A 26,945-nucleotide genomic window follows, 5' to 3' on the forward strand; every position below is an offset into this window, starting at 1 on the left:
TGGGAAGTATCCAGATAACTCGGATGGTGTAACACTGTGCCAAGATGTGCTGGCCGTGCATCAAGGCATGTTTAGCCACAGGGTGATCCTCATTACCAACAAACACTGTCTGCCTGTGTCCATTCATGTGAATGGACAGTTTGTTGCTGGTCATTCCCACATAGAAAGCGTCACAGTGCAGGCGGGTCAGTTGGTAAATCACGTGGGTGCTTTCACATGTGGCTCTCCCTTTGATCGTGTACACCTTCCGGGTTACAGGACTGGAGTAGGTGGTGGTGGGAGGGTGCATAGGACAGGTTTTACACCAGGGGCGGTTGCAAGGGTAGGAGCCAGAGGGTAGGGAAGGTGGTTTGGGGATTTCATAGGGATGAACCAAGAGGTTATGAAGGTTAGGTGGATGGCGGAAAGACACTCTTGGTGGAGTGGGGAGGATTTCATGAAGGATGGATCTCATTTCGGGGCAGGATTTTAGGAAGTCGTATCCCTGCTGGAGAGCCACATTCAAGGTCTGATCCAGTCCCGGGAAGTATTCTGTCACAAGTGGGGCACTTTTGGGGTTGTTCTGTGAGAGGTTCTGGGTTTGAGGGGATGAGGAAGTGGCTCTGGTTATCTGCTTCTGTACCAGGTTGGGAGGGTAGTTGCGGGATGCGAAAGCTGTTTTCAGGTTGTTGGTGTAATGGTCAAGGGATTCAGGACTGGAGCAGATTCGTTTGCCACGAAGGCCTAGGCTGTAGGGAAGGGACCGTTTGATATGGAATGGGTGGCAGCTGTCATAATGGAGGTACTGTTGCTTGTTGGTGGGTTTGATGTGGACGGATGTGTGCAGCTGGCCATTGGACAGATGGAGGTCAACGTCTAGGAAAGTGGCATGGGATTTGGAGTAGGACCAGGTGAATCTGATGGAACCAAAGGAGTTGAGGTTGGAGAGGAAATTCTGGAGTTGTTCTTCACTGTGAGTCCAGATCATGAAGTTGTCATCAATAAATCTGTACCAAACTTTGGGTTGGCAGGCTTGGGTAACCAAGAAGGCTTCCTCTAAGCGACCCATAAATAGGTTGGCATACGAGGGGGCCATCCTGGTACCCATGGCTGTTCCCTTTAATTGTTGGTATGTCTGGCCTTCAAAAGTGAAGAAGTTGTGGGTCAGGATGAAGCTGGCTAAGGTGACGAGGAAAGAGGTTTTAGGTAGGGTGGCAGGTGATCGGCGTGAAAGGAAGTGCTCCATTGCAGCGAGGCCCTGGACGTGCGGGATATTCGTGTATAGGGAAGTGGCATCAATGGTTACAAGGATGGTTTCCGGGGGTAACAGACTGGGTACGGATTCCAGGCGTTCGAGAAAGTGGTTGGTGTCTTTGATGAAGGATGGGAGACTGCATGTAATGGGTTGAAGGTGTTGATCTACGTAGGCAGAGATACGTTCTGTGGGGGCTTGGTAACCAGCTACAATGGGGCGGCCAGGATGTTTGGGTTTGTGAATTTTAGGAAGTAGGTAGAAGGTAGGAGTGCGAGGTGTCGGTGGGGTGAGGAGTTTGATGGAGTCAGGTGAAAGGTTTTGTAGGGGGCCTAAGGTTCTGAGGATTCCTTGAAGCTCCGCCTGGACATCAGGAATGGGATTACCTCGGCAAACTTTGTATGTAGAGTTGTCTGAAAGCTGACGCAGTCCCTCAGCCACATACTCCCGACGATCAAGTACCACGGTCGTGGAACCCTTGTCAGCCGGAAGAATGATGATGGATCGGTCAGCTTTCAGATCACGGATAGTCTGGGATTCGGTTGTGGTGATGTTGGGAGTAGGATTAAGGTTTTTCAAGAAAGATTGAGAGGCAAGGCTGGAAGTGAGAAATTCCTGGAAGGTTTGGAGAGGGTGATTTTGAGGAAGAGGAGGTGGGTCCCGCTGTGATGGAGGACGGAACTGTTGCAGGCAGGGTTCAATTTGGATAGTGTCTTGGGGAGTTGGATCATTAGGAGTGGGATCAGGATTGTTTTTCTTCGTGGCAAAGTGATATTTCCAGCAGAGACTACGAGTGTAGGACAGTAAATCCTTGACAAGGGCAGTTTGGTTGAACCTGGGAGTGGGGCTGAAGGTGAGGCCTTTGGATAGGACAGAGGTTTCGGATTGGGAGAGGGGTTTGGAGGAAAGGTTAACTACTGAATTGGGGTGTTGTGGTTCCAGATTGTGTTGACTAGAATTTTGAGGTGTTGGGGGGAGTGGAGCTGGAAGTGGGAGATTGAGTAGATGGGAGAGACTGGGTCTGTGTGCAATGAGAGGAGGTTGAGGTTTGTTGGAAAGGTTGTGGAGGGTGAGTGAGTTGCCTTTCCGGAGGTGGGAAACCAGGAGATTGGATAGTTTTTTGAGGTGGAGGGTGGCATGTTGTTCTAATTTGCGGTTGGCCTGTAGGAGGATGCTATGTACAGCCGGTGTGGATGTGGGAGAGGAAAGATTGAGGACTTTGATTTGGGATAGGAGTTGACGGGTGTGTTCATTGGCCGAGTCGATGTATAGGGGCACACAGGCACACACACAGAATTGCGAGCTTTCGCGGCTGGCGGTTGCTTCGTCGGGGGGAAGGGGGGGAGAGGGGGGAATGGGGGGATGTGGGTTTTGGGGGGGAGGGTGGGGGGTCGTTCCATTCCCGGGAGCGGAAAGACTTCCCTTAGGGGAGGGGGGGACAGGTGTACACTCACACACACACACACACACACACACACACACATGTCCATCCGCACATACACGGACACGGGCAGACGTGTTCAAAGGCAAAGACTCTTTGCCTTTAAATATGTCTGCTTGTGTCTCTGTATGTGCGGATGGATATGTGTGTGTGTGTGCGTGTGTGTGTGTGTGCGAGTGTACACCTGTCCTTTTTTTCCCCTAAGGGAAGTCTTTCCGCTCCCGGGATTGGAATGACTCCTTACCCTCTCCCTTAAAACCCACATCCTTTCATTTTTCCCTCTCCTTCCTTCCTTCCTGATGAAGCCAGTTGCGAAAGCTCGTAATTCTGTGTGTGTGCTAGTGTGTTTTGTTCATGTGCCTGTCTGCCGGCGCTTTCCCGCTTGGTAAGTCTTGGAATCTTTGTTTTTAATATATATATATATATATATATATATATATATATATATATATATATATATATATATATATATATATATATATATATATAGCAATTAGAAAGATGATAAACAGCAATTAGAAAGGTAATAAAGAAGGAAGTAAGTCAAGTGCACCATGAAAAGGAAGATGACCGCCAACAGATTCCAAATTTTTTTCAGACAGTTCTACACTGTCACCTCAAACAGTTAAACAATCTGGAAAAAGCATCACACAGAAACTTGAATTCCTGACCGCCTATAACCTACAGCTCCTTATGAAATCAATCACATCATGGAAAATTTTAAAAAATTCCTTCAACAGTCAAGAATATTCCAGTATGTTGTCAAATTATGCTTTATAAATATTCAGATATATTAAACTCATTTTTACAGGTGTATTTTCTATTTGCCAAAGTTATCTCTGTTTGTAACAAACTAGCTTAGTGTCCAGTGCTTCGCTCATGTAGACTCAATGGCCTGCAGAGATTTTTTTTTTATTTAATTGAATTTTTATGATGTTCACAAATTGCAGCACCTAAGCTTTTCACACTAATTAAGATCATGTATGCATGGCATGGTCTTTTCCGTACGTACTTCCGACCAAAAAGTGATTCTAGTAGCTGGAGTCCAAAGTTTTTGATAACCTTGCTTTTGAGTTCTTGCAGAGGTATTTCCATAGCAACTTTATTCCCCTAACAAATATTTCTTTATACCTAAGCAATAAGTGAAATACCAATTTTCAAAAATTTAGCTTTGTAATTTTTTTAATGTAATGAAATATTTTCTTACAAATTTTCATCCCATCTCAGTTCTCATAGATCTAGGCTCAAAAATCCTTTGGTAGTACTTCATTTATTTTCAACAAATCTTTCACCCACAATTTTACTCCTTAGTGGCTGAATTTCCAAAAATGCTGAGAAAGATATTTTTTATTTTCTGACTGAGAAACCAAAGACAAGTTTTCATAATTGTAGCTTCAAAATTCTCTTAATAGCAACATACTTTCAAACAGCCTTTCATCCCCTAGGAGTAGAATTTTGGGCAGTCGCCTGTTAAACAATGCCTACAGTATAAGATCAACATCCTCTCCAAACTTCAAGTTTCTACCATTAGCAGTTTGGTCTGCAAATGATGAGTCAGTGAATCAGTCTGACCCTATTTCACCCTCATTAGGGGTTGGATTCCAAAAACAGTGATTTGTGTATGTTTTATTTCTAACAGAGGAGCCAAATACAAATTTTTATAGATTTAGCTACAAAAATGCTTGCACAGTGAAATATTTCCATAAAAACTTTCATCCTCCATTTCACCCCCATAGGGGTTGAATTTTCAAAAACAGTGAAAGACATATTTTTTATATCTCGTTGAGAACCCAAATTTAAATTTTCATAGATTTAGCTTTAAAAATGCTTTCATAATGAAATATTTTCATGAAAACATCTCATCCCCTATTTCATTCCCTTAGGGGTTCAGTTTCCAGAAACCCCAATTTTTTTAATTTGTAATCGAGAAGTCAAATACTAATGTTCATAGATACAGCTTTAAAAATACTTCAGCAGTTCTCTAATAATGATATAGTTTCGAAAGAGCTGTCACCCACTATTTCTCCCCCATGGGGTTATATTTTAAAATGTTGAAACGTATTTCGTTATTTCTGACCGAGAAACCAAATACCAGTTTTCATAGATCTAGCTTCAAAATTGCCTCAATAATAACATTTTACAAAAAAACCTCTTCGTCCCCTATTTCACTCCCATAGGGTTGGAATTTTGAAAAATTCTTTCTTAAACGATGCCTATAGTATAAGATCCACACCTTCCCCAAATTTCAAGTTCCTGTTCTTAGCAGTATGACTGGGCAATGATGAGTCAGTCAGTCAGTCAGTCAGGACATTGCCTTTTATATATAGAGATGAAAAAATGCAAATTTACAGAACTGCAGACCAGTGTCTGGAATACCAAGCCTTGACAACATCCTAGAAACAGCAATACATAAAAAGTTAGTTCTTGGCAAAAGTTACATTTTCACTGAAGCCCAAATAGGACTTCTCAAAAAATAAATTTAGAATAAGTGTTGTCCATAATATTTTATGAAGACATACAGAACAGAAAAATCCTATTTTAAAAGCTTCAAATGTATGAAAGTGGAGGCACTGCATTAATGGTTCACCTCACATTTGACTGATGTAAAACAGAAAGCAGAAATAAAGTGAGCTAAATCGTCATATTACAACATATTTCTAGCACTGAGAAAAAAAAAAAAAATTGAATGAGGTCTGTCAGAGATCCATTCTTAAACCAATCCTCTACATTAAGTATACAACCAACAAGTACCTGAACAATTATTTGTAAATAAATATCATTTCATCAATGACTCTACAATCCTCCTTACTAGAAACATTCCAGTTCAATGCAGGCAGTTGTTTCTGTCAATTACATGGTTGGTTTAAGGGAAATTGTTATTTATAAGAACAAGAAATAAAGCATTCCTGAACATTTATAGGCTTCAAACAAAGGAAAGTTCAGGTTGGAATATCTACCATATTATGAAAAGGATAGACTGCTACTCTCTGTAAATGATGATGATGATGGTGAGTTGGACTGAGGGGGCGCTCGACATCACGGTCATCAATGTCTTGACGAAAAGTCAACATGTAATCTCATGGGTGGGGACAAAGGCTGTCCCCACATTCAGAGCAGTTTATAACATACTAAAGTCTGCCGCCCTTCCCCACCAGTTTAGGGATGAGGCCCGATAGCTCACAAAATTTCACCACTCTGTTAACATTGGTATCGGTATCTGCAAGGACGGTGGGCAGATCTCCAACGAGACCAAGGGCTGCCCTATTATCAGTATACGGGACACATGTAGCCACAATATGCTGAACTGAAAGTGGCATGCCACAAACTTCACAGAAAGGTGGATCCTCCCTCTGGAGGAGGAAGCCATGTGTGAAAGGGCTATGCCTGATGCACAATCTGGTAAGCGAAACCTCCTTCCAGTGGCGAGGCTGATTCGAAGTCTGCCAAGCTTTTGTGGTCAGTTTGAGCAACCACAGTTCATTGTCTGACACCTGCAACCATTCAGTCTTTCACTGATGCATGATGCATCTGTCAGAAAATGAGAATAATGGAGTACAATGGGATGAGACATGGATGTAGAGTACCATCCCAACATGCTTCCTTTGCAGCTTTATCAGCCATGTCATTACCTGTATCCCAACATGGCCAGGTACCCAGAAAAAGATCACCTCCTTGCCACGACGTTCGAGCCACTGTAAGCAGTCATGGGTGAGCTGAATTAGCGGGTCTACCAGATACATTTGGTGAAGCATTTGCAGTGCACTAAGAGAGTCGGAACAGACAAGAAAATTCGGATGGTGATGTCTGTGAACCCTTTCCAGTGCCATTAGAATGCCATACAACTCCGCTTCATAATTTGTTATTTGTTCTGGAAGACGCACTTTAAAAACCCTATCAGGGAAAACAACAGAACAACCGAGAGCATTCCCCTGCTGGGATCCATCTGTATAAATAACGATAAAACCATGGTACATACTTAAAATAGACTAAAACAAAGTTTTAAAAACCATAACTGGAGTACAATTTTTCGAGTATTGCATTAGGCTTAAAATCACTTTGGGCCTCTGAAGACACCAAGGCGGCAGTGCGTTCCATCCCTTGGTGTGTATTTTCATGCCTGAGAGATCCAGATCCTTGAGGCAGTCCGTAGCGCGTATACTAAATGGCTGGGTCGCTTAGGGCCAATTCCTGAACAGTCGTTCAAAGGCGGGTTGGATCACTGAACTAAATGCCATGACTGGTGTGACACTGAGATTTTCAGCACCTGTCGAGCCAATAAGGATATGTCGCCGAATCCAGAGTGGTGGTTCACCAGCCTCTGCACACAAATTCTGAGCTGGGTTGGTCCGAAAGGCTCCAGTCGATATCTGAATGCCCACATGGTGGACAGCATCTAACATCCAGAGGTAGGAAGGATGGGTCGATCCATAGACCACGCTGGCATAGTCTAAGTATGATCAAACAAATGCCCTATAAAACTGTAGGAGGCGGGACCTGTCAGTTCTCCATGTTATTCCATCAAGGCATTTCAAAATGTTCAACAACCAGAAGCCCTTTTATTCACGTGTCTTTCAGGTGTGGGAGCCATGTTAATTTCAAGTCGAATAATAAACCCAAAAAGCGCACTGTGTCTTGAAAAAGTAAAATATGGTCCCCCATTGTAAGATCTGGTTGGTTAAAACTCCGACGAGCACAATTAAAATTGACACACACAGTCTTCTCAGGTGAGAACCAAAGATCAGTTGTCTGGGCCCAGGTTTCCAGCCTCCTAATGATCAGTTGTAGCTGCCTCGTCATCATCGTAAGATCAGAGGAAGAGTAGAAGATTGCAAAGTCATCCACAAACAAAGAACATTTGACAGGGCTCCTGACTGCAGAGAAAATGCCATTGATAGCTTTGGCAAAAAATGTGACACTGAGGACACTGCCCTGGGGCACACCATTCTCCTGAACATAGCAATCAGACATGGCATCACCAATGTGATAATGAAAATGCCTGTCTTCGAGAAAGGATTGGATCAGATGCGGCAGGCGTCCACATAGTTCACATTCATAATGTTGGTAAAGGATGTCGTATCTCCAATTAGTGTCATATGCTTTTTCGAGGTCAAAAACACACAAACTAAATGGTTTCGGTGTAAGAAGGACTCCTGTATCGCCATCTCAAGTAGAATTAAGTTGTCAAGAGTGGAACTGTAGCACCTGAAACCACACTGGGAGCGGCTCAGGTAACCTCAGGACTCCAGCAGCTAGACGAGGCAGTGGTTGACAATGCGTCCAAGAGTCTTGCCCATACAACTAGTAAGGACGACAGTCCGATAACTGTTAGAGGCGCTATGGTCCTTACTTGATTTCCAGAATGGAATTAAGATTGCCTCCTTCCAAGTCATGGGGTACTGTCCATCAAACCAAATCTGATTTAAACAAGAGAGGAGCTGACCTTTTGCTTTAGGGCACAGATTACGAAGCATGGTATAATGGATCTCATCAGGTCCTGGAGCACTGTTTCTGGCTGCAGATAAAGTTGATTCCAGTTCCCACATGGTGAATGCAAGGTTGTAGACTTCTTTGTTACATGAGAAAAAATTGAGCTTCCTCATCTCTACTCTCTGTAAAGATGACATGTTGAGTTGCAGAAAGGCACAAGGAAAAGACTTACAGTGTGAGCTTTCAGCCAAAGCATAATTCAGAATAGAAAACACACAAGCAGTCACACCTCACATACATGTGACTGCTATCTCCAGCTGCTGAACCAGAGTGCAGCTCTCGTTTTGAAATAAAGTAGCAAGCCAGAGAGTGCAGGGACTAGATGGCAGCATCGGTGGATGTGTTGGCAAAGTGTGGCACACAATGAAGGTGAGAGGACGTGAATTGGCAGGAGGTGATAGGACACAGGGAGTGGAAACTGTTGGGTGGAGGGTATGGGGACAGTATGTTATTGTAGGTTGAGGTCGGGGCAATTTCAGAAGCGGAGAATGTGTTGTAAGGATAACTGCTATCTGCATAGTTCAAAAAAGCTGGAAGGGGGGAGGGGGGATGATCCAGATGGCCCAGGTTGTGAAGCAGCCATTGAATTCAGCTGCATATTGTGCCACAGGGTTGTCCATTTGTTCTTGGCCACAGTTTGATTGTGGTCATTGGGGATGGACAGCTGGTTGGTAGCCACTCTAATATAAAAACTGTCAGTGATTGTAGTGAAGCTGGTATATGACATTGCTGCTGTCACAGGTGGCCTGGCATCTGATGGGATAAGATATGTCTGTGACAAGACAGGAATAGGAAGTGCTGGGTAGGTCTTGCAGCTGTGTCTTCCACAGGAATATGATCCCTGTGGCAAGGGATTGGGACTGGGAGTGGCATTGGGATGGACTAGGATGTTATGGAGATTAGGTGGGTGATGGAACACCACTTTATGAGGTGTGTGAAGGATCTTGGATAGGATGTCCCTCATACTAGGGCATGATGATAATCAAAGCCCTGGCAAAGGATGTATTTCAGTTGTTCCAGTCCAGGATGCTATTGGGAGACAAAGGGGCTGTTCCTTTGTATCTGGTTCTTGGGGTGGTGGGAGGATAAGGGGATGTTGGGGATATGGCATGGGAACTCTGTTTGTGGACTAGGTCTGTAGGACAGTGTCTGTCTGTAAGGCCTCAGCACAATGGTAAGTGGAGCTCTTGTCGCTGCAGATACGCTGTCCCTGGGTGACAGCGTTATTGAGAGTGATTTTTTGGTGTGGAAGTGGCAGCTGTCAAAATGAAGGTACTGTTTGTTGGTGATTGGTGGGTTTAATGTGAACAGAGGTGTGGATAAAGCAGTCATAGAAGAAGTTGTCAATGTCCAGGAATTTTGCATGCTTGGTTGACAAGGACCAGGTGATTGGGTGGGAGAGAATGTGTTGAGGATGTGAAGGAATGAGGGTAAGGTGTCCTGGTCCTGAGTCCAGATCATCAATGAACTTGAACCAGGCCAGGGTTTTTGGGGTTTTATGAGGCTGTGAAGGTTTCCTCTGCACATCTACACTCTTCTGTATACAAGGGTCCACAGTCACAGTAAATTTCTTTAGGGAAATCATTGTCCTGCACGGGCTGTTTCTATTTCTGAAATAAATGCAGAATTTCGCAATTTTTCGCTGTTAGCTAATTCTGCCTCCAGGGCATTTTCAATTTACACAGATGTGAATTCTGTCTGTAAAATGATAAAATGCAACCCTTATGTGGGTCTCTGTCATCATGTCAGCATCAGTCACACTATATCCACTGGTTCATATTCAAGCTGCTGCTGCTGCTTTTGTAGCATGCAGGTTTATACAAGACAAAGACAGTCTTGAGAAAACCTCAACTCAGACACTGTAACACAGTGATCAAAATCAAATACCTATACACAAGTGAATGCCTCAGAATGACTGAAAAGGCTGGAGGGAGAGAATTTTGAGTGGAACACCCTTCAGATAATCATAAATCCTAAGATAATAGATGGACTTTGTAGACTGTGAGGAAGAGAAAAGTTATACATGGGTAATGAATGGCTAATTGAGTAAATAAGAAAACAGCTTAAGTTCTACAGGCTGCTGTTAAGGATGCATGCAACAAATTAATTAAGTAGATTTTTAATGTACGGGACAACAGACCTAAAGTCTATGATAAACGGTTTAAGGAAGGATGGAGTCAGGAAGACATTTCTAACATACCAAAGTACAGCTCACTGATCAACAACTTTAAGGGCTTTCATGATGAGCACACAAAGAACAGTGTGTGGACAAAAGAGAGATGGGAGGTGACCACAGTAAGAATGTAATGCTTTTGGACACCTAAAAAAGGCTTCTATATATGGCTTATAGTTGCTTGATGTAATCTCTAATGTCCTGAAAAGAGGGGAAAAAGAAATAGGAGTATTACAAGATTTCTTTAATCCTTATCCCAGCATTAAAAAGAGTGTACAAAATTATCCTTTAAAATGCTGGAAAGTCCTAATGGTGAAATCAGCCTACAATATACTCAGTTGTGGAGTCTCACAGGGAAGTATTCTTGGCCTATATTTGTTTTTTATATTAAAATAATGGCATTACACAGTCGCAAATCTTGAAGTCGGTAAACTATGTTGACGATAAATGTTTTACTGTCTGGGGTGGTACGGAAAAATCAGTAGTTCAAAACCGTAAAGCAAACTTTGGATTGATTGCAGAATACCTTATCATCAATAAAATTGCATTCAAAAACAATGAAACAGTTGTATGAAATTTTTGTTGAACTATTATCAGTTTCAAGTAGACATAAATGCTGACTCACTGAAACATCTCACAAGAACAAATTTCTAAACATTGTTATGGATGAACATCTTACGTGGAAAACACATATCAGCTGCATCTGTAAAAACATTAGCCACAACAAGAGATATTGGTAAATAATACAACACTATTACCATTATTGTTTTGCTAACTTACATTCTCCACAGACGAGTAACATTTCTACCTTCTCTTTGCTGGTTTATATTGTACTCACTCCGACCTTCAACTGGAGATAGTTGACTGAATGACCAGTGTGCATTTTCCTTGTGTTTCCCTATATTTACTGTAAGCTCCGGCAAGTGGATGTCTTATCCTAGGTATCTACACTTTGTTCTGGTACAGAAGACTCCAAATCAGTTTTGTGTTAAATTTTTAACAATGTCATATTTACATAACTGCAATACTTTGGTACATTTTTGAAATAATCTTGAGGAGAGGAGAATATATTACAATAATAAATATAGGGTGCTAATTAAAGAAAATACATTACTGTTCATATCTTCGTAATAAAGTTACAAGAAAGACAGTCATGCTGATTAATGTCCTCTTGGTAACTGAACAACATTTGCTGATATTTTTTTTATTTTACACCTTGACAAAAAGTTATTTGGGATGGTCAAGATAAATAGGACACGCTGTACATGATAATGTGACACTGTAGTCACTGCATCACTCCATAGTTTATAATTACCCATACCTCTCACCAAAATGGGATGATATACCAATCATGTCTGATAAGTATTTAAAAAATTATACATTCCCATCCTGTTGTAAAATATTCTGTAATAATTTTTATATAATTAATAGAATTGTTCAGTTGTACTTTTTGCTGTAGATGGGAGAATATGTGAGACCAAACACTTGTCTGTGACACAGAAACTGAAATTCAGGTAACAAAGCAAAAGCATAAATACTGGGCTGTTTCTTCAAATGTTCCCTTACAAATGAAGATTCATGATTATTAGCCCCAGCTAAATTTTCAGACCACTACAAATGTGAGTGACATGGACGTCAGTATAAGCAGAATTTAGAAGCAGATGAAAATGTTGTTATCAATTTTGTTAAAAATATATTCAAAGGCTAAGCAGTTAGTCATTCTGGGTGAATTTAATGTAAACTTCCTTACAGACAACACCAATAGAGGAGAACAAAACATTTGTTACAAACCTTTAATCTGACTCTAGTAGTTGAATTTCCTACCCAAGTGACAGATACCAGTGTAACCCTTATTGACAATGTCTTTATGATAAGTTTAGTAGTAATCGCAGTACTGTAAGTCAAATTCTTAATGGTGTGTCTGACCATGATGGGCAGTTGCTTACTCTTAATAACATATGTTTTAGCATATGTAAACCAGTTTTTAGATCCTTCAGAGCAATCAATGTAGACACAGAAAATTTCAATAAGCTCTTGCAGCAGATTGACTGGTGCCCAGTATATAAAGAAAGAAATGTTAATATTAAATTCAGCCTATTCACAGATGAATTCATGTCTCTCTTTGAAGCAGTATTTCACACAGGTTTATATACATCACAAATATGTTCTGATGAGCCTGCTGTAAAAGAACATTATCGATTATATTGTAAAATATTGAAAAGAGTTATAAAGTGCTCTAAAACATTACATGTTAAACCTCAAATAGACAACTCAAACAATAAAATAAAAACCATCTGAAGTGCTATCAAATGGGAGCTGGGGAAAAAAGATGATAATTTTTCAAACATGGAAATAGGCATTGTGGTAGTTTGATTAAAGAAACTGATGCAGTTGCAAGTTTCCTTAATGGGCACTTTCTAACAACTTCTGAGAAACCTGGTTGTAAGGGCTCGGCTAGTGAGTCTATGGACCTTCTGAAAGAATCTGGTTTGTGCAAAATAAGTGAAATACATACAGGTCCAGTTACTGTCAATGAGATGAAAAGGATCATCTAAAATGCAAAGCAAAAATTCATCTTAGATATGGGGTCACTTTCTGGGGAAACTCTAAAACAGCTAATAGCACTTTTAAACTACAAAAAAGGGCCATTAGAATCTTGTTTGGGTGCAAGCCTAGAGACTCTTGTAAACCCCTGTTTAAGAAATCTGGTATTCCTCCATTACCATGAGTATACAGTATGGAAACCCTTTTCTTCTTTAAATTAAATGTAATAGGCAAGGACCGGAGACTGCAAAAAAACTGTGATATACATGAGCACTTTACCAGACAAAACAGAAACTTACATATGACTTAAACCAGCACAGCAATGTGCCAAAAAGGTACTTTTCACATGGTAGTTAAGGTTTATAACAAACTTCCCGAAAACATAAAAGATATAACTGAGGTCAATACATTTGGAAAATCTCTAAAGTCATATTTACAGCATCACTGCTTTTACTCTATTGAATAATATTTAAATTTATGAAATGTGTTATATAAATACTTACGTGTTAAGTGTATTATTGTAAGCTTAAATATGTATGCCCTGAAATGACTTTCAGCCTGTATATTTATAACTTGACTTGTCCAATGTCTTATGCATAAGCTGCTATGTAGACAACAGGACCAATAAAATACAATCTACAATATACAAACAAGGTATCATCCCAGACAGAATAAAGTATGCAGATGTGAAACCACTATTCAAGAAAGGGGATAAAGCTGATACTTGTAACTACTGCCTGATTTTCCTTTTAACAAGTTTCTCCAAAGTTTTGGAGAAACTTATACATGAGAAAACTGGGGAGTGCTTGAACATCCACAAGGCTCATAGCCATTGTCAGTTCGGATTCCAAGCAGGCCTGTCAACTGATGATGCTGTATTTTCACTTATCAATAATGTTTTAGAAGCACTGAACAATAGATTAGCTTCAGTTGGTATATTTTATGATTTAACCAAGGCCTTCAACTGTGTGAATCATGAAATCCTCCTTTCAAAACCTGTCTATTATGTTTTAAGTGACACAATGGGAATGTGGCTTCAATCATATCTAACTGATTGAAAGCAGAAGGTATTGCTTAATCACGGAGATGGCACAATAGCCTCATCTGGTCAGGGAACAACAAGTACAGGAGTGCCGCAAGGCTCTGGTCTGGACCCCTTGCTCTTTCTAATATTTATTAATGATCCATACTGTACAAAAGCTACAACCAAATTTACTCTCTCTGCAGGTGATACGTCTCTTTTAGTTGAAAAAACTCCTGACAGTGACATTGCAATATTAGCCAACTTTGTGTTCAATGATCTCAGAAAGTGCAGGAGGAAGTATTTGTCACTCAGAAAAGAGCAATCCAAATTGTAAGCGAAGTGAATAGAAATCATTCACACAGAAATATTTTTAATACACACTAAATATTAACAGTGTCCTCACAATATATCCTATCCCTTATGTCCTTTTTAGTGAAGAACCTACCCATGCACAAAACCAACACTGACTATCATGACTATGACACAAGACCAAAATGCGACTTGCATGTGGATAGAAAATACTTTAGCCTAGTACAACAAAGTGTACATTACTCAAGTGAGAAGGTGTTTAATGCACTTCCTATGGACATAAGAAATCTTACTGTGTGATACCACAGTTTAAAACTAAATAAAAGAATATCTTCTGGAACATCCTTTATATTCAATTGACAAGTTCTTTGACATAAACACTTCTATATTGTAAGTCAGATATGGTACATTGACTTGTAATATTTGCTGCTACCTCTTTGTAACCGAATATGATGACCTATGTGAGAATAACAATGTATTTCACTTCTAGAAAAGTCATAACTTAATATGGAATAATTGTAATTTGTAATTGTATTGTTTTATACCTCTGTTTTGCTTTGGGAAGTGCCTAAGCTTGTATTTGTTAACATCTTTTGTTTCTTTACACATATTGTAATTTGTATCTATTAGCATCTCTAAGTAGGCTACTGTTCTCAGGCATAATTATGCCTCGTTCCACATTCTCTTGTATACTGGATGTGCGGAATACGAATAAATAATTGAACAGAGGTCCAGGACTGTAAGATTCTATACAGAATTTACAGTTAGGCTAGCCTTCTTGTAACCTTAATATTCTCTAGATATGTCTACCAAAAAAATATGTACAGTACTTGTAAGAAAGCACACGTTACACAAGTGTACAAGAAGGGTAGCAGGGTAAGTGATCCACTAAACTACCATCCAATATCATTGTCATCCAATCATTGTAAAAACCCAGAGGACAATCTGAGCTTAAACATAATGTGGTATCTAAAACACAATGATGTCCTCCAGGCAAAACAGCACACGAATTCTGCAAATATCAATTGTGCAGAACCAACATGCACATTTCTTACATAACATCCTGAAAGCCATAGTTCAAGGCAGACTGGTAGATGCATTATTTCTGGACTACAAAAAATGTTGAATACTGAGTCAAATTTTGACTCACTACTACAATGAAAGTGCAATGATGTGGATTATCAAACAGTGTGTTCCAGGTATCTTCATTGGTACCCATGCTTTCCACATTGTACACTACTGGCCATTAAAATTGCTACACCACGAAGATGACCTGCAACAGATGCGAAATTTAACCGACTGGAAGAAGTTGCTGTGATATGCAAATGATTAGCTTTTCAGAGCATTCACACAAGGTTGGTGCCGGTGGCAACACCTACAACATGCTGACATGAGGAAAGTTTCCAACTGATTTCTCATACACAAACAGCAGTTGACTGGCGTTGCCTGGTGAAACGTTGTTGTGATGCCTCGTGTAAGGAGGAGAAATGCATACCATCACGTTTCCAACTTTGATAAATGTTGAATTGTACCCTATCATGATTGTGGTTTATAGTATCGTGACATTGCTGCTCATGTTGGCCGAGATCCAATGTCTGTTAGCAGAATATGGAATCGCTGGGTTCAGGAGGATAATACGGAACGCCGTGCTGGATCCCAATGACCTCGTATCATTAGCAGTTGAGATGACAGGCATGGCATGGCTGTAACGGATCGTGCAGCCACGAATCGATCCCTGAGTTAACAGATGGGAACGTTTGCAAGACAACAACCATCTGCATGAACAGTTTGACAACGTTTGCAGCAGCATGGACTATCAGCTCGGAGACCATGGCTGCGGTTACCCACGACACTGCATCACAGATAGGAGCGCCTGCAATGGTGTACTCAACGATGAATCTGGGTGCACAAATGGCAAAACGTCAATTTTTGGATAAATCCAGGTTCTGTTTATAGCATCATGATGGTCACATCCGTGTTTGGCAACATCGCGCTGAACGCACATTGGGAGCGTGTATTCGTCATCGCCAAACTGACGTATCACCCAGCATGATGTTATGGGGTGCCGTTGGTTACACGTCTCGGTCACCTCTTGTTCGTGTTGATGGTACTTTGAACAGTGGACGTTACATTTCAGATGTGTTGCAACCCGTGGCTCTACCTTTCATTCGATCCCTGTGAAACCCTACATTTCAGCAGGATAATGCACAACCGCATGTTGCAGGTCCTGTACGGGCCTTTCTGGATACAGAAAATGTTCGACTGCTGCCCTGGCCAGCACATTCTCCAGATCTCTCACCAATTGAAAACATCTGGTCAATGGTGGCCGAGCAACTGGCTCATCACAATACTCCAGTCACCACTCTTGATGAACTGTGGTATCATGTTGAAGCTGCAGCTGTACCTGTACACACCATTGAAGCTTGTTTGACTCAATGCACAGCCATATCAAGATTAGATTAGATAGATTACATTAGATTAGTTTTTCGTTCCATAGATCCGTGTTGAGGAGATCCTCGTGGATGTGGAACATGTCACTTTTCTTAAAAAAAAAAAAAAAAAAAAAAAAAAAAAGAGTGAAATAACAATACTAACAGTATGAATATATACAATACATAATTTGTTTCTATTAAAAAATTCGTCAATGTAGTAGAAGGAGTTGGCCACTAGTAAGTCTTTCAGGCTCCTTTTAAACTGATCTTTATTTGTAACTAAATTTTTTATGTTTGCTGGCAAATAATTGAAGATGAGTGTTCCTGAGTAGTGGACCCCTTTCTGAACTAAAGTAAGTGCTTTGAAGTCCTTGTGCAGATCATTTTTGTTCATGGTATTGTATGTATGAACTGAGCTGTTTGTTGGAAAAAGAGATATATTATTTAGGACAAATTTCATTAAGGGGTAATTATAGTGAGAGGCAGTAGTTAGTATACCCAGTTCTTTGAAGAGGTTTCTACAGGACGTCCATGAATTTACTCCACAAATAATACACATTACATGCTTTTGGACTCTGAAAACTTTTGTTTGACTTGAAGAGCTACCCCGAAATATTATACCATATGACATTATGGAATGAAAGTAGGCAAAGTATGCAAGCTTTTTCATTTTCATGTTGCCTGTGTCTGCTAACACTCGAATTGCAAATACAGATTTGTTAAGGCATTTCTGCAGTTCTGTGGTGTGCTCCTTCCAACTGAATTTATTATCAAGTTGTAATCCCAGGAATTTAAGACTGCCAATCTCTTCTATCTGCTCTTCCTCATACTTTGTGCATATGCTGGATGGAAACCTCTTACAGGTTCTAAATTGCATATAGTGAGTCTTTTTGAAGTTTAATGTCAGTGAGTTGGCTTTAAACCATTTATTAATATCCATGAAAATATCATTAGCAGATCTTTCTAGAACTACACTCGACATACTATTTATTGCAATACTTGTGTCACCTGCAAACAAAACGAACTCTGCTTCTGGCAGTGTAACTGATGAGAGATCAATGTACACAAGAAAAAGCAATGGCCCTAAGATGGATCCTTGTGGGACATCACATGTAATTTCTTCCCATTCTGATGATGACTGATGACTTAATTCACTAGGCCCTTGCACTGACACCCTTTGTTTCCTGTTAGCGAAGTATGACTTGAACCATTTTGCAGCAGTGCCTGTGACACCATAGAATTCTAATTTATTTAAAAGGATGTTGTGGTTTACACAATCGAATGCCTTTGACAAATCACAGAAAATACCTGCTGCTTGTAACTTGTTATTTAATGAATTAAGTACATTTTCACTGTAGGTGTAAATAGCCTTTTTGATATCAGAACCATTCAGAAATCCAAACTGTGTTCTTGATAATATGTTTTTTGTGGTCAGATGGTTGAGAAGCTGCCTGTACATTACTTTTTCTAAAATTTTTGAGAATGCTGGCAAAAGTGAAATCGGTCTGTAGTTTGATGGTATCTCTTTACCCCCTTTCTTGAATAGAGGCTTAACATCTGCATATTTTAGCCGGTCAGGAAATGTCCCAGTTATAATTGACTGATTACACAAGTAACTTAGAATTCTACTAAACTCACAAGAACATGCCTTAATTAACTTTGTTGATATTTCATCGTAACCACTAGAATGCTTTGTTTTTAAAGATTTTATTATGGAAGTTATTTCTTTTGGTGAAGTGAGTGACATATTCATGTACCTGAAGCTATTTATAAAGGCTAGTTTCAGATATTCAAGGGCATTATTTACTAATCCTGACAATCCCATTCTATCAGTAACAGATATAAAGCCTGTTATTACGGCCAGAGGTGGTTGTTAGGGGTACTTATTTCTCATGATCAATGCATCCAAATTGCATGAAAATGTAATCACATGTCAGTTCTAGTATAATATATTTGTCCAATGAATACCAGTTTATCATCTGCATTTCTTCTTGGTGTAGCAATTTTAATGGCCAATAGTGTATATTAATGACTGGCTTATAACCTTACTATTAACCTCTGAACTTTTTTGCAGATTGTGCCATTAATTATAATAAAGTACGGTCAGAAGAAAGCTGCACAGATATACAGGGAGATCTTGATAAGGTCTTAAAATGGCACAAAGATTGGCTACTGACCTCCAATGCTCAGAATGGAAAAATGCAATATCCTAAGACAGTAGTAACAATGAGTCACAGTTGACATCAGTTAATTCATACAAACAGCTAAATGTAATAATTTGTGGGGCTAAGAAATGGAATGATTACATATGCCAGTTGAAAGTAATTCATGTGGCAGACTTCAGTTCATTGGAAGGACACTAGGAAAATGTTATTAGTCTACAAAGGAAATTGCTTACAGAACTTTCATTCAAACCACCCAAGAATATTGCTCAAGCTTGTGGCATCCATACCAGACAGGACTAATAGGGGACACTGAATGTATACAAATTAGTCCAGCACAAATGGTCACTGGTTTGCTTAACCCATCAGTGTGTCTCACAAAGGTACAGAAAAATCTGAACTGGCAGATGATTGAAGGGAGATGCAAACTATCCATTGGAAGCTTACTTACAAAGTTTCAAGAACCATCTGTAAGTGAGAAATCCTGTAATATACTACAACCCTATTTATATTGCTCACATAGAGAACAAAATAGAAAGAAACTTCCACATGGGAAAAATATATTAAAAACAAAGATTCCAAGACTTACCAAGCGGGAAAGCGCCGGCAGACAGGCACATGAACAAAACACACAAACACACACACAGAAATACTAGCTTTCGAAACCGATGGTTGGTTCTTCAGGAAGGAGAGGGAAAGACGAAAGGATGTGGGTTTTAAGGGAGAGGGTAAGGAGTCATTCCAATCCCGGGAGCGGAAAGACTTCCCTTAGGGGAAAAAATGGACAGGTGTACACTCGCACACACACACACACACACACACACACACACACACACACACACACACACACACACACACATATCCATCCGCACATACACTATGTGCGGATGGATATGTGTGTGTGTGTGTGTGCGCGAGTGTACACCTGTCCATTTTTTTCCATTTTCCATTTTTTCCCCTAAGGGAAGTCTTTCCGCTCCCGGGATTGGAATGACTCCTTACCCTCTCCCTTAAAACCCACATCCTTTCGTCTTTCCCTCTCCTTCCTGAAGAAGCAACCATCGGTTGCGAAAGCTAGTAATTCTGTGTGTGTGTTTGTGTGTTTTGTTCATGTGCCTGTCTGCCGGCGCTTTCCCGCTTGGTAAGTCTTGGAATCTTTGTTTCACATAGAGAACATGAAGACAAGATTAGACTATAGCACACATACAGGCATTTAAATACTTATTACTCCCACATTTCATATATGAATAGAATGCGGAGATGCCTTAAAGTGGTATAATTGGAAGTGCACCCTGCTGTGTGCTTCAAAACAGTTTGCAGAGTACAGATGTAGAAGGAGAACGATTTGGACTTCATACAGTGTTCACTATAGATAATAGTACCTGCAGAGCTTACCTGCTCTACACACCCTGGCGACTGCAGTTTCATAAAGCTTAAGTGACACATTGATTTTGGAAATTGTTTATTTGTACTTATCAATAAGAAACCATAATGTAAACTGAAACATCCATTATCTAAAAAGCAACTATGGGTATTATAAAAGTCCACTATACTGTACTCTATTTGAGATCCCTATCTTTGTCCTTTGTCTCAAGGAGACAACTAAATGTGGAACTGAAAGTTAATATGAACATATATACACTGCTAAATTCACATTGTGTGTCAGAAGAGAATCCTACTACCATTTAGGATTTGTAATTCATTTTTATGATTATTCTCCTTGCTCTTAATTAAGCCAGACACATAATTTCATGTCTAAAGATTAAATGGATAGTAGGTAATTGTGTAAAACAGAAACTATACGTTTAAGGACAGATATTTATATTAACAAGGGGCTAATCAAATTAGTAATGCATAATTACAAAGACATTAAATTTGCATGATAAAATTCAAGCTAACAACACAGTACCAGCACTTAACAGTTTGTGTTTGTGTGAGTATCTCATTACTGATTAATACTTAACACAAATATGCATTTGCAATTTTTTTATAATAATGAACTAATACTTGTAATGAGATTGACTGTAACATATTTGTTCAGAATTATTTTTGAACCACTTTAAGGAGTTTATTCCTGTTCCCCTTCAGCATACATATGATTATGATATATAGATTATATGAAATAAGTGTTACTGTTACATGACTGACTTTCACTGGTTGTTTTTGTTAGACATGTCTTCAGTGGGTTTGTGAACGTTGTTTCAAAAATTAGTACCTAAAAGAATAACTCTACAACTGTGGCATTCATTGTGCTACACATGGTTCTTGGGTAGTGCCACTTAATGGGCACCTTAAGGAGACATGGCATACATATTTTTGCAGGGGGGCCTTTGATAGTGGAAAACTTAATATTTTTATAATATTCACCAAATAAAAACTGTCAGTCAAAAGAATCATATAAAATTTGTAATAACCATGCAATTGTGAGACTGATAAAATGTGCTCAGAATATTTATACAGAGATTGTATGTTTTCTAGCATTGTTGTTATCACAAACAGATTACTATGGTTACACTACAGAAAGACTTAATATTTCCTCCATGGCGCATCTAAAGCCTGTATCTCCGTCTTTGCTATCACATGATTGTTTTCGACCAGATATTCAACCTTCTCAAACACAAACTTCACTGGGGCTCTACTTAGTACATGGAAGTCAGCCAAAAGGTATATAAAAGATCTTATTATTTTTATTTGATTTATTAAAACAATTGTATCAGCCACACACACAATTACACAATGCCAGTTTAAAAGATAAAATACTATAAATATATAATATAAATATTAAACAATGGGAATTCAGGTAGGATTGTCAACAACGTAGGCAAAGACAGATTGCTACTTACTGTAAAGTAGACATGTTAAGTTGCAGACAGGCACAACTGAAAGAAATTTACATAAAGCTTTCGGCCATTGCCTTCTTCAGCAAAAGAGAAACACACACCATTGATATATGCAAAACGCCTAAAAAAATAAGTAATTATATAAAAAGGGTAAGATTAGCAGAGACACTATACAAAATAATTGTGTGATAGATTCAGTATATACTGAATGTTATACTTAAATAGCCAATAAATAATCTCTTACTGAGATGATGTAGAGAGGGGAATAATGTAACATAGCTGGAGGTTCAGTTATTCACTCATATGATTCATTCATTCACTCTGTTCTGTGGATAATATCCAGAAGGCAGACCTATCATGATGTGGAACCAGCAAGATAAACACTAACACTAACACTTAACAAAAGATAGCCGCATTACAGAAACTTGATCTCGACACTTTATGAACAATAAACTGTCCTTGTGCTGCTTAATGCTAGTCATGCATGTGACAGATAAATTTAATCAACTAAATTAGAAAGTAAGTACAACTCCTGCTCTGAGTCATATACTAGGAAGTGAGGTGCACATTAAAATCATTTCTGTTTCTCATAGTAAGGTTGTGCAGATCAAAGTTCAGCTGAAACTTAGTTTATTTATCACATACCTAATAATGCTTCAAACTGCTTTCGATTTTTTGTCACAATTTTTAATTTTTTGTCCAAAGTACGTTTCTTGAATGACACAGTAAAGAACTTTACAGCTTTACTGGAAATGCACCATTAAATTTTGATTAGAGCTGGCCTTCTGCATTAGATAAAGTTCTGTCTTCCTGACATATAATACTTTGTCATGAAGCTAGCTGCCATTTATATCAGATTTCATAACAGTTGTCTGTGATCTATTATAAAGGAGTGCCCTTAACAAATCTCTTTGCATTGTTCAAATAGCACTCTCCCTCTACATTTTCTTTTACTATCAGTCATCAGGTGTTCCACAGCTATTGGCAGTTGTTCCTTAGCAAGTACAGTTGTTCCTTAGCAACTGTCAAGCAGTGTATGTAATGCAGGATGTGAAAGTTGGAAACATACACAGAAAACTGAAGAATCTGACAATGATATGGAGAGAACAAAAATGTCTACAGGGCTGTCTACACTGTAGCAAAATCTTTAATGGCATTATCAATTAATACATCAGAAACTGTAGAGGTGCAAAATACCCCTGGACAAACAAATCCCATCACAGCAGCCTCAGTAATACAAAATGAGGATCAATGAATATTTTTGTAGGTACATATCAAAGATAGGATTCAAGTGATTGTAGCAAGAGCCTTACATTCTTCAGAGTCCCAGAGACTTAAAAAGAATTAGCATTCCTCCTCCACTGCTTAGAAATTGCCACAATACACATAGTGCTACATACTGGGACTTTCAACTCTTGTTGATGATTCTTGTGATGAATTCCATTCACACAGCAATACCCACTCAATACATGTGCCTGACAAGTACACCTTAAATACATGTTCTGTCTTTATCATGTTCTCTAGTTGGTATTCTTTTAGTTGGTATATTGGTCAATACTGTAGTGGACTGTTTGTATAGATGTAAAGGGCTAGTGGACTTCATGCACATTTCAAGACAAATACTATCACATCTCACAATTATGGTGGAGGCAATTTAATGGATTAGTACAACTTTCTTCTTTAATTTTTAGCCTTAATTTTTAATGCTTTGCTTTTTTCCCTTGGTATGCAAATTAATACTGTAATTAGAACTACAAAACATATGCAACTGAAGATGCCAGTATGATTCAAGCCTATGCCTCACTGTACTGAAAAATGACATTTCACGATCTATTGACTGAGTATAGCTAGGTGCATCTATTGTTGAAGTGGTTTGCTGATCTTTCAACAGATGGTGCACAAATGTAAGCTTATTTTAAATCATTAAAACTTATTAATTTGATTTACAGTTTTTTAAAAATCTTTATTTGGCTCTCCTATAAAATTTACTTCTTGAGGCTTAGGCTTGAACCATTCTGACCTCTTCAATTGTTAACATATTCTGTATGCTAAATAATAATGGTCTACTTCAGTTGCCAAATGACAGACCTAATGTCAATATAAAGTGGAAAATAAATAAATATAACTATGAAACAATTGTTTGGAATGAAGGCAATCTTTACTTTGCTCTCCTATAAAATTTACTTCCTGTGGCTTAGGCTTGAATCATTCTGACATATTCAGATGTTAACATTACTTCTATAGGAGCCAGTTCTGCTTGGTGGTAGATTGAAATGCCTCAAATGCTTGCTGCATTGACATTTCCTCCAAAGTAGGATTGTTGAGTTTGAGTGCTTCCAATATAGGCACAAATGGGACCACCACATCATGAATAAAGAAATCAGCATAGGGCTGTTGATGTTGATGTTTTTGGTAAGTGTAATCAAATCAGTGCTTTATGTATATAAGCCCACACTAATACGATTGCAGTAATTTTTGTTGCCTCTGTGATTCTGGAGACAGACTGACACGAATTTCACTTTTGATGAAAATTGTTTCTCTGCAGGCAACAGACTTCAGAGAATAGAAACTCTGCAAGAATTAGCAACAGTTCATACAGGAGCGAAACATTTTGGGATTCAGTAAACATAAGAAGGACCCTTCTGAAAATCAGGGACGTTTATCTACAATGTTGTGAGTTACTAGCACAACTGGAAAATGTTGAGGTCCTAGTTCTCATTGGTCTCATTTATAAAATTAATGCAGGTGGTGAATCGGCTGCCTGTCACTACTGCTGTTGTGACTTCACAGCCTGAGTGCTGCTATGGATGGAGTAATTTCGTTTGTTGTTCATGCTGCTCTATTTGCTGAAGTTGCTCTTTGTGGCTGTTCTCCTGTTGGTGTGTGTGTTTCAGACTTTTTTTAACTTATTTTTATTTTTTGGCTTGTTGTTCATTGTATCTGTGATTCTGCTCAGCTTTTTATTTCAAGAACTTAAGCAAAGCCAAGTCCAGGTTGTCTGATATCATAAGTCCTTAACACATCTTCAGAACTTTTGTGGCTTGTTTCATCAATACAATAACACGTTACTCAGCAATAAATAACAGTGACAATTGCATTGGTATTATTGGACACATGTGAAGTATTGTGAGCCATGAAAATGCTCATCCAAAGAATGTCCAGATGAAGTCTGTTGAAAAGTGCAGAGGTCTATAACAACAATACACTTAAAAGTCAAATGAGTATCCAATACATTCCAGATCAGCAACACAATACCGTTAATCCAGGCTGATGTGAGTGTGGGGAAAAGAAGTTAAATCAGGGTGATTTACCATGCCTTGATTGCTTCATTGGCAGACCTGGGCATGAGTTTCTGCCCATTGCAAGGGAATGCAGCACCATGACCAAGAAAGTTTTCTTTGGTCCACGCATAGCCTATGAGTCTACAATGTCTGGCTGGAAAAGAATCCATTTGCAACTCCAATCAAATAGGACTGACAGTACATGTTTCATGCCCAGTCATGCAGTTAAGATCATTGGAATTAGTGTAGTCTGAGTAAAGACTCCTGTGATTTCCACTAAAATGTTAATTCATCCATAAAGATTGTCACTTACAAACAAATCAGTCCATTTCATTTGTGGGTATTGCTCACCTTTCTGGGATCAATACAGAACAGAATTGACAGAACAGAAATAAGGAAGGTTAACTGACAAGCAATATGATTTCCGAAGATGTTTCTAGTCAGATGAAAAATGAATAAAAACGTTCAGCAGAAACCAGTTGGGGAGTTTTAAATAAGAAATAATGAAAATACCTTTAAAGTTCTGAGACACTGCATCCAAGGAGAAGCTAGAGAAAATAAATTTACCTTGCACATACAAAATAACAATACCACATTTTTGAAAATTTGGTACTTTGAGAAGCATACAGAGCAATTTTTTCTACACCCTATCTGTGAACAAAATAGGGAGGATAAATTGTACTGATTCATCATATACTTCTCTCAAATCCAGTATTAAGGCTTGTGGAGTATAATGTAGATAAAACTATTTGAAGACGTGAGAGACTAAAGCTCAAAATATTTTCACTTTACTAGAACAACACTTATTCTATGATTTAAAGTATTAATGTAGGAACAATTTTCTATTGACTTCTTTTTTTTCAGACAAATCATATGGAGTCCACTTTACTGAATACTCAGGGATTGGAGATCTTAAAATAATGGGTTTATCACAAAGAAATGAACCAACAGTTCCACGTACTCACCTGCATTTTGGAGATGGCAGCATGGCAAGGTTTTACCTTCTTCTCTTTATTTTAAATTGTGTGAGTAGTACTAATAACCATGTACTCTTTTTTCTATTAAAATTACATATATTACAGTTCACGATTTTCAAAAATTCCTCTTGATGTACTTGCAAGGGAAGTGGATCGCAATAAAGCATGGTGGGTTGAGAAACCTGGAGAAAATTCTGAATATCTACATTCACTCCATGACAAATATATAGCAAAGCCAGCTGTTGATCTATACTTTTCCACAAAAAGTAAGTATGACAAAGTAAGTATTAATTACTTAAATGTGCATATTTATAACAAAAAATTGCTTATGTTACATCTTTTACTTTCTAAGGCAAGTTTACATTTTTCCCACGGTCAAGGAAATTTGATATGGAATACATAAAAAATGCTGAAAAGACAGTTAATGAGGATGCCAAGCCTCAAATTTCTGAAGAATGTGATGCATCTAAAATCAGGTAAGGTGTAATTCTATTCCTCATAGTAAAAACACATGCAAAATTTTGATAGGATCTAAGAAAGAACAGCCAGCCTGCCCTAACCGGCTATATAATTACCCATTAATATTGTTCTATGACATCAAACTTTTTTACTATGAACATTCATTTAATGTAACTGTCAACTATGAACTATATGAGGTTTATTGGTAGGTGTGCCTTATAGACTGTTGAATAGAAACAAAGTTCAGTTCTTTAGTGAAATTTCCATCCTTTATTTGCACATTCATGGAAAATATATGAAAAAAATGGTACAATATTTAGGCTGAGGAAACAGAAATGTGTAAACTATTTTCCATGTGTAGCACAAGTAAATTTTGACATTTAAATTTGCATTAGCATCAACTGGGTCAGCTTGGGATGATTTGACATTGTCCATCTCACTCTTGTCAATCACTCACATTACAAATATTATATCATTAATTAGAACTTTCAAGGATGTGTAAAAAATCAAGAAATACAGTTGCAGAGAGTAGTTTATGTTGTACATTCCTTTTGTCTGCTTCAGTAATTAATAATGTTAATTAAT

At 38.7% G+C, this 26,945-nt stretch overlaps 1 protein-coding gene and 1 long non-coding RNA gene across 6 annotated transcripts in view; one reads left to right on the top strand and one right to left on the bottom strand.

The window, feature by feature from the left end:
- Window positions 1-26,945, top strand: part of LOC126363410 (USP6 N-terminal-like protein) — a 273,601-nt gene that overhangs the window by 170,572 nt on the left and 76,084 nt on the right. For both annotated transcript variants that reach the window (XM_050007960.1, XM_050007959.1), the window contains 3 exons: window positions 25,789-25,918; window positions 26,007-26,167; window positions 26,254-26,377. In XM_050007960.1, coding sequence (XP_049863917.1) covers window positions 25,789-25,918; window positions 26,007-26,167; window positions 26,254-26,377 — 415 coding nt within the window. The remainder of the gene's footprint in view (window positions 1-25,788; window positions 25,919-26,006; window positions 26,168-26,253; window positions 26,378-26,945) is intronic.
- LOC126363523 (uncharacterized) overlaps window positions 1-26,945 on the bottom strand; it is a 155,407-nt gene that overhangs the window by 113,776 nt on the left and 14,686 nt on the right. The gene's annotated exons all lie outside the window — the stretch shown is intronic.

Source organism: Schistocerca gregaria, chromosome 1 (assembly GCF_023897955.1).
Source record: "Schistocerca gregaria isolate iqSchGreg1 chromosome 1, iqSchGreg1.2, whole genome shotgun sequence".
Taxonomy (NCBI): Eukaryota; Metazoa; Arthropoda; class Insecta; order Orthoptera; family Acrididae; genus Schistocerca; species Schistocerca gregaria.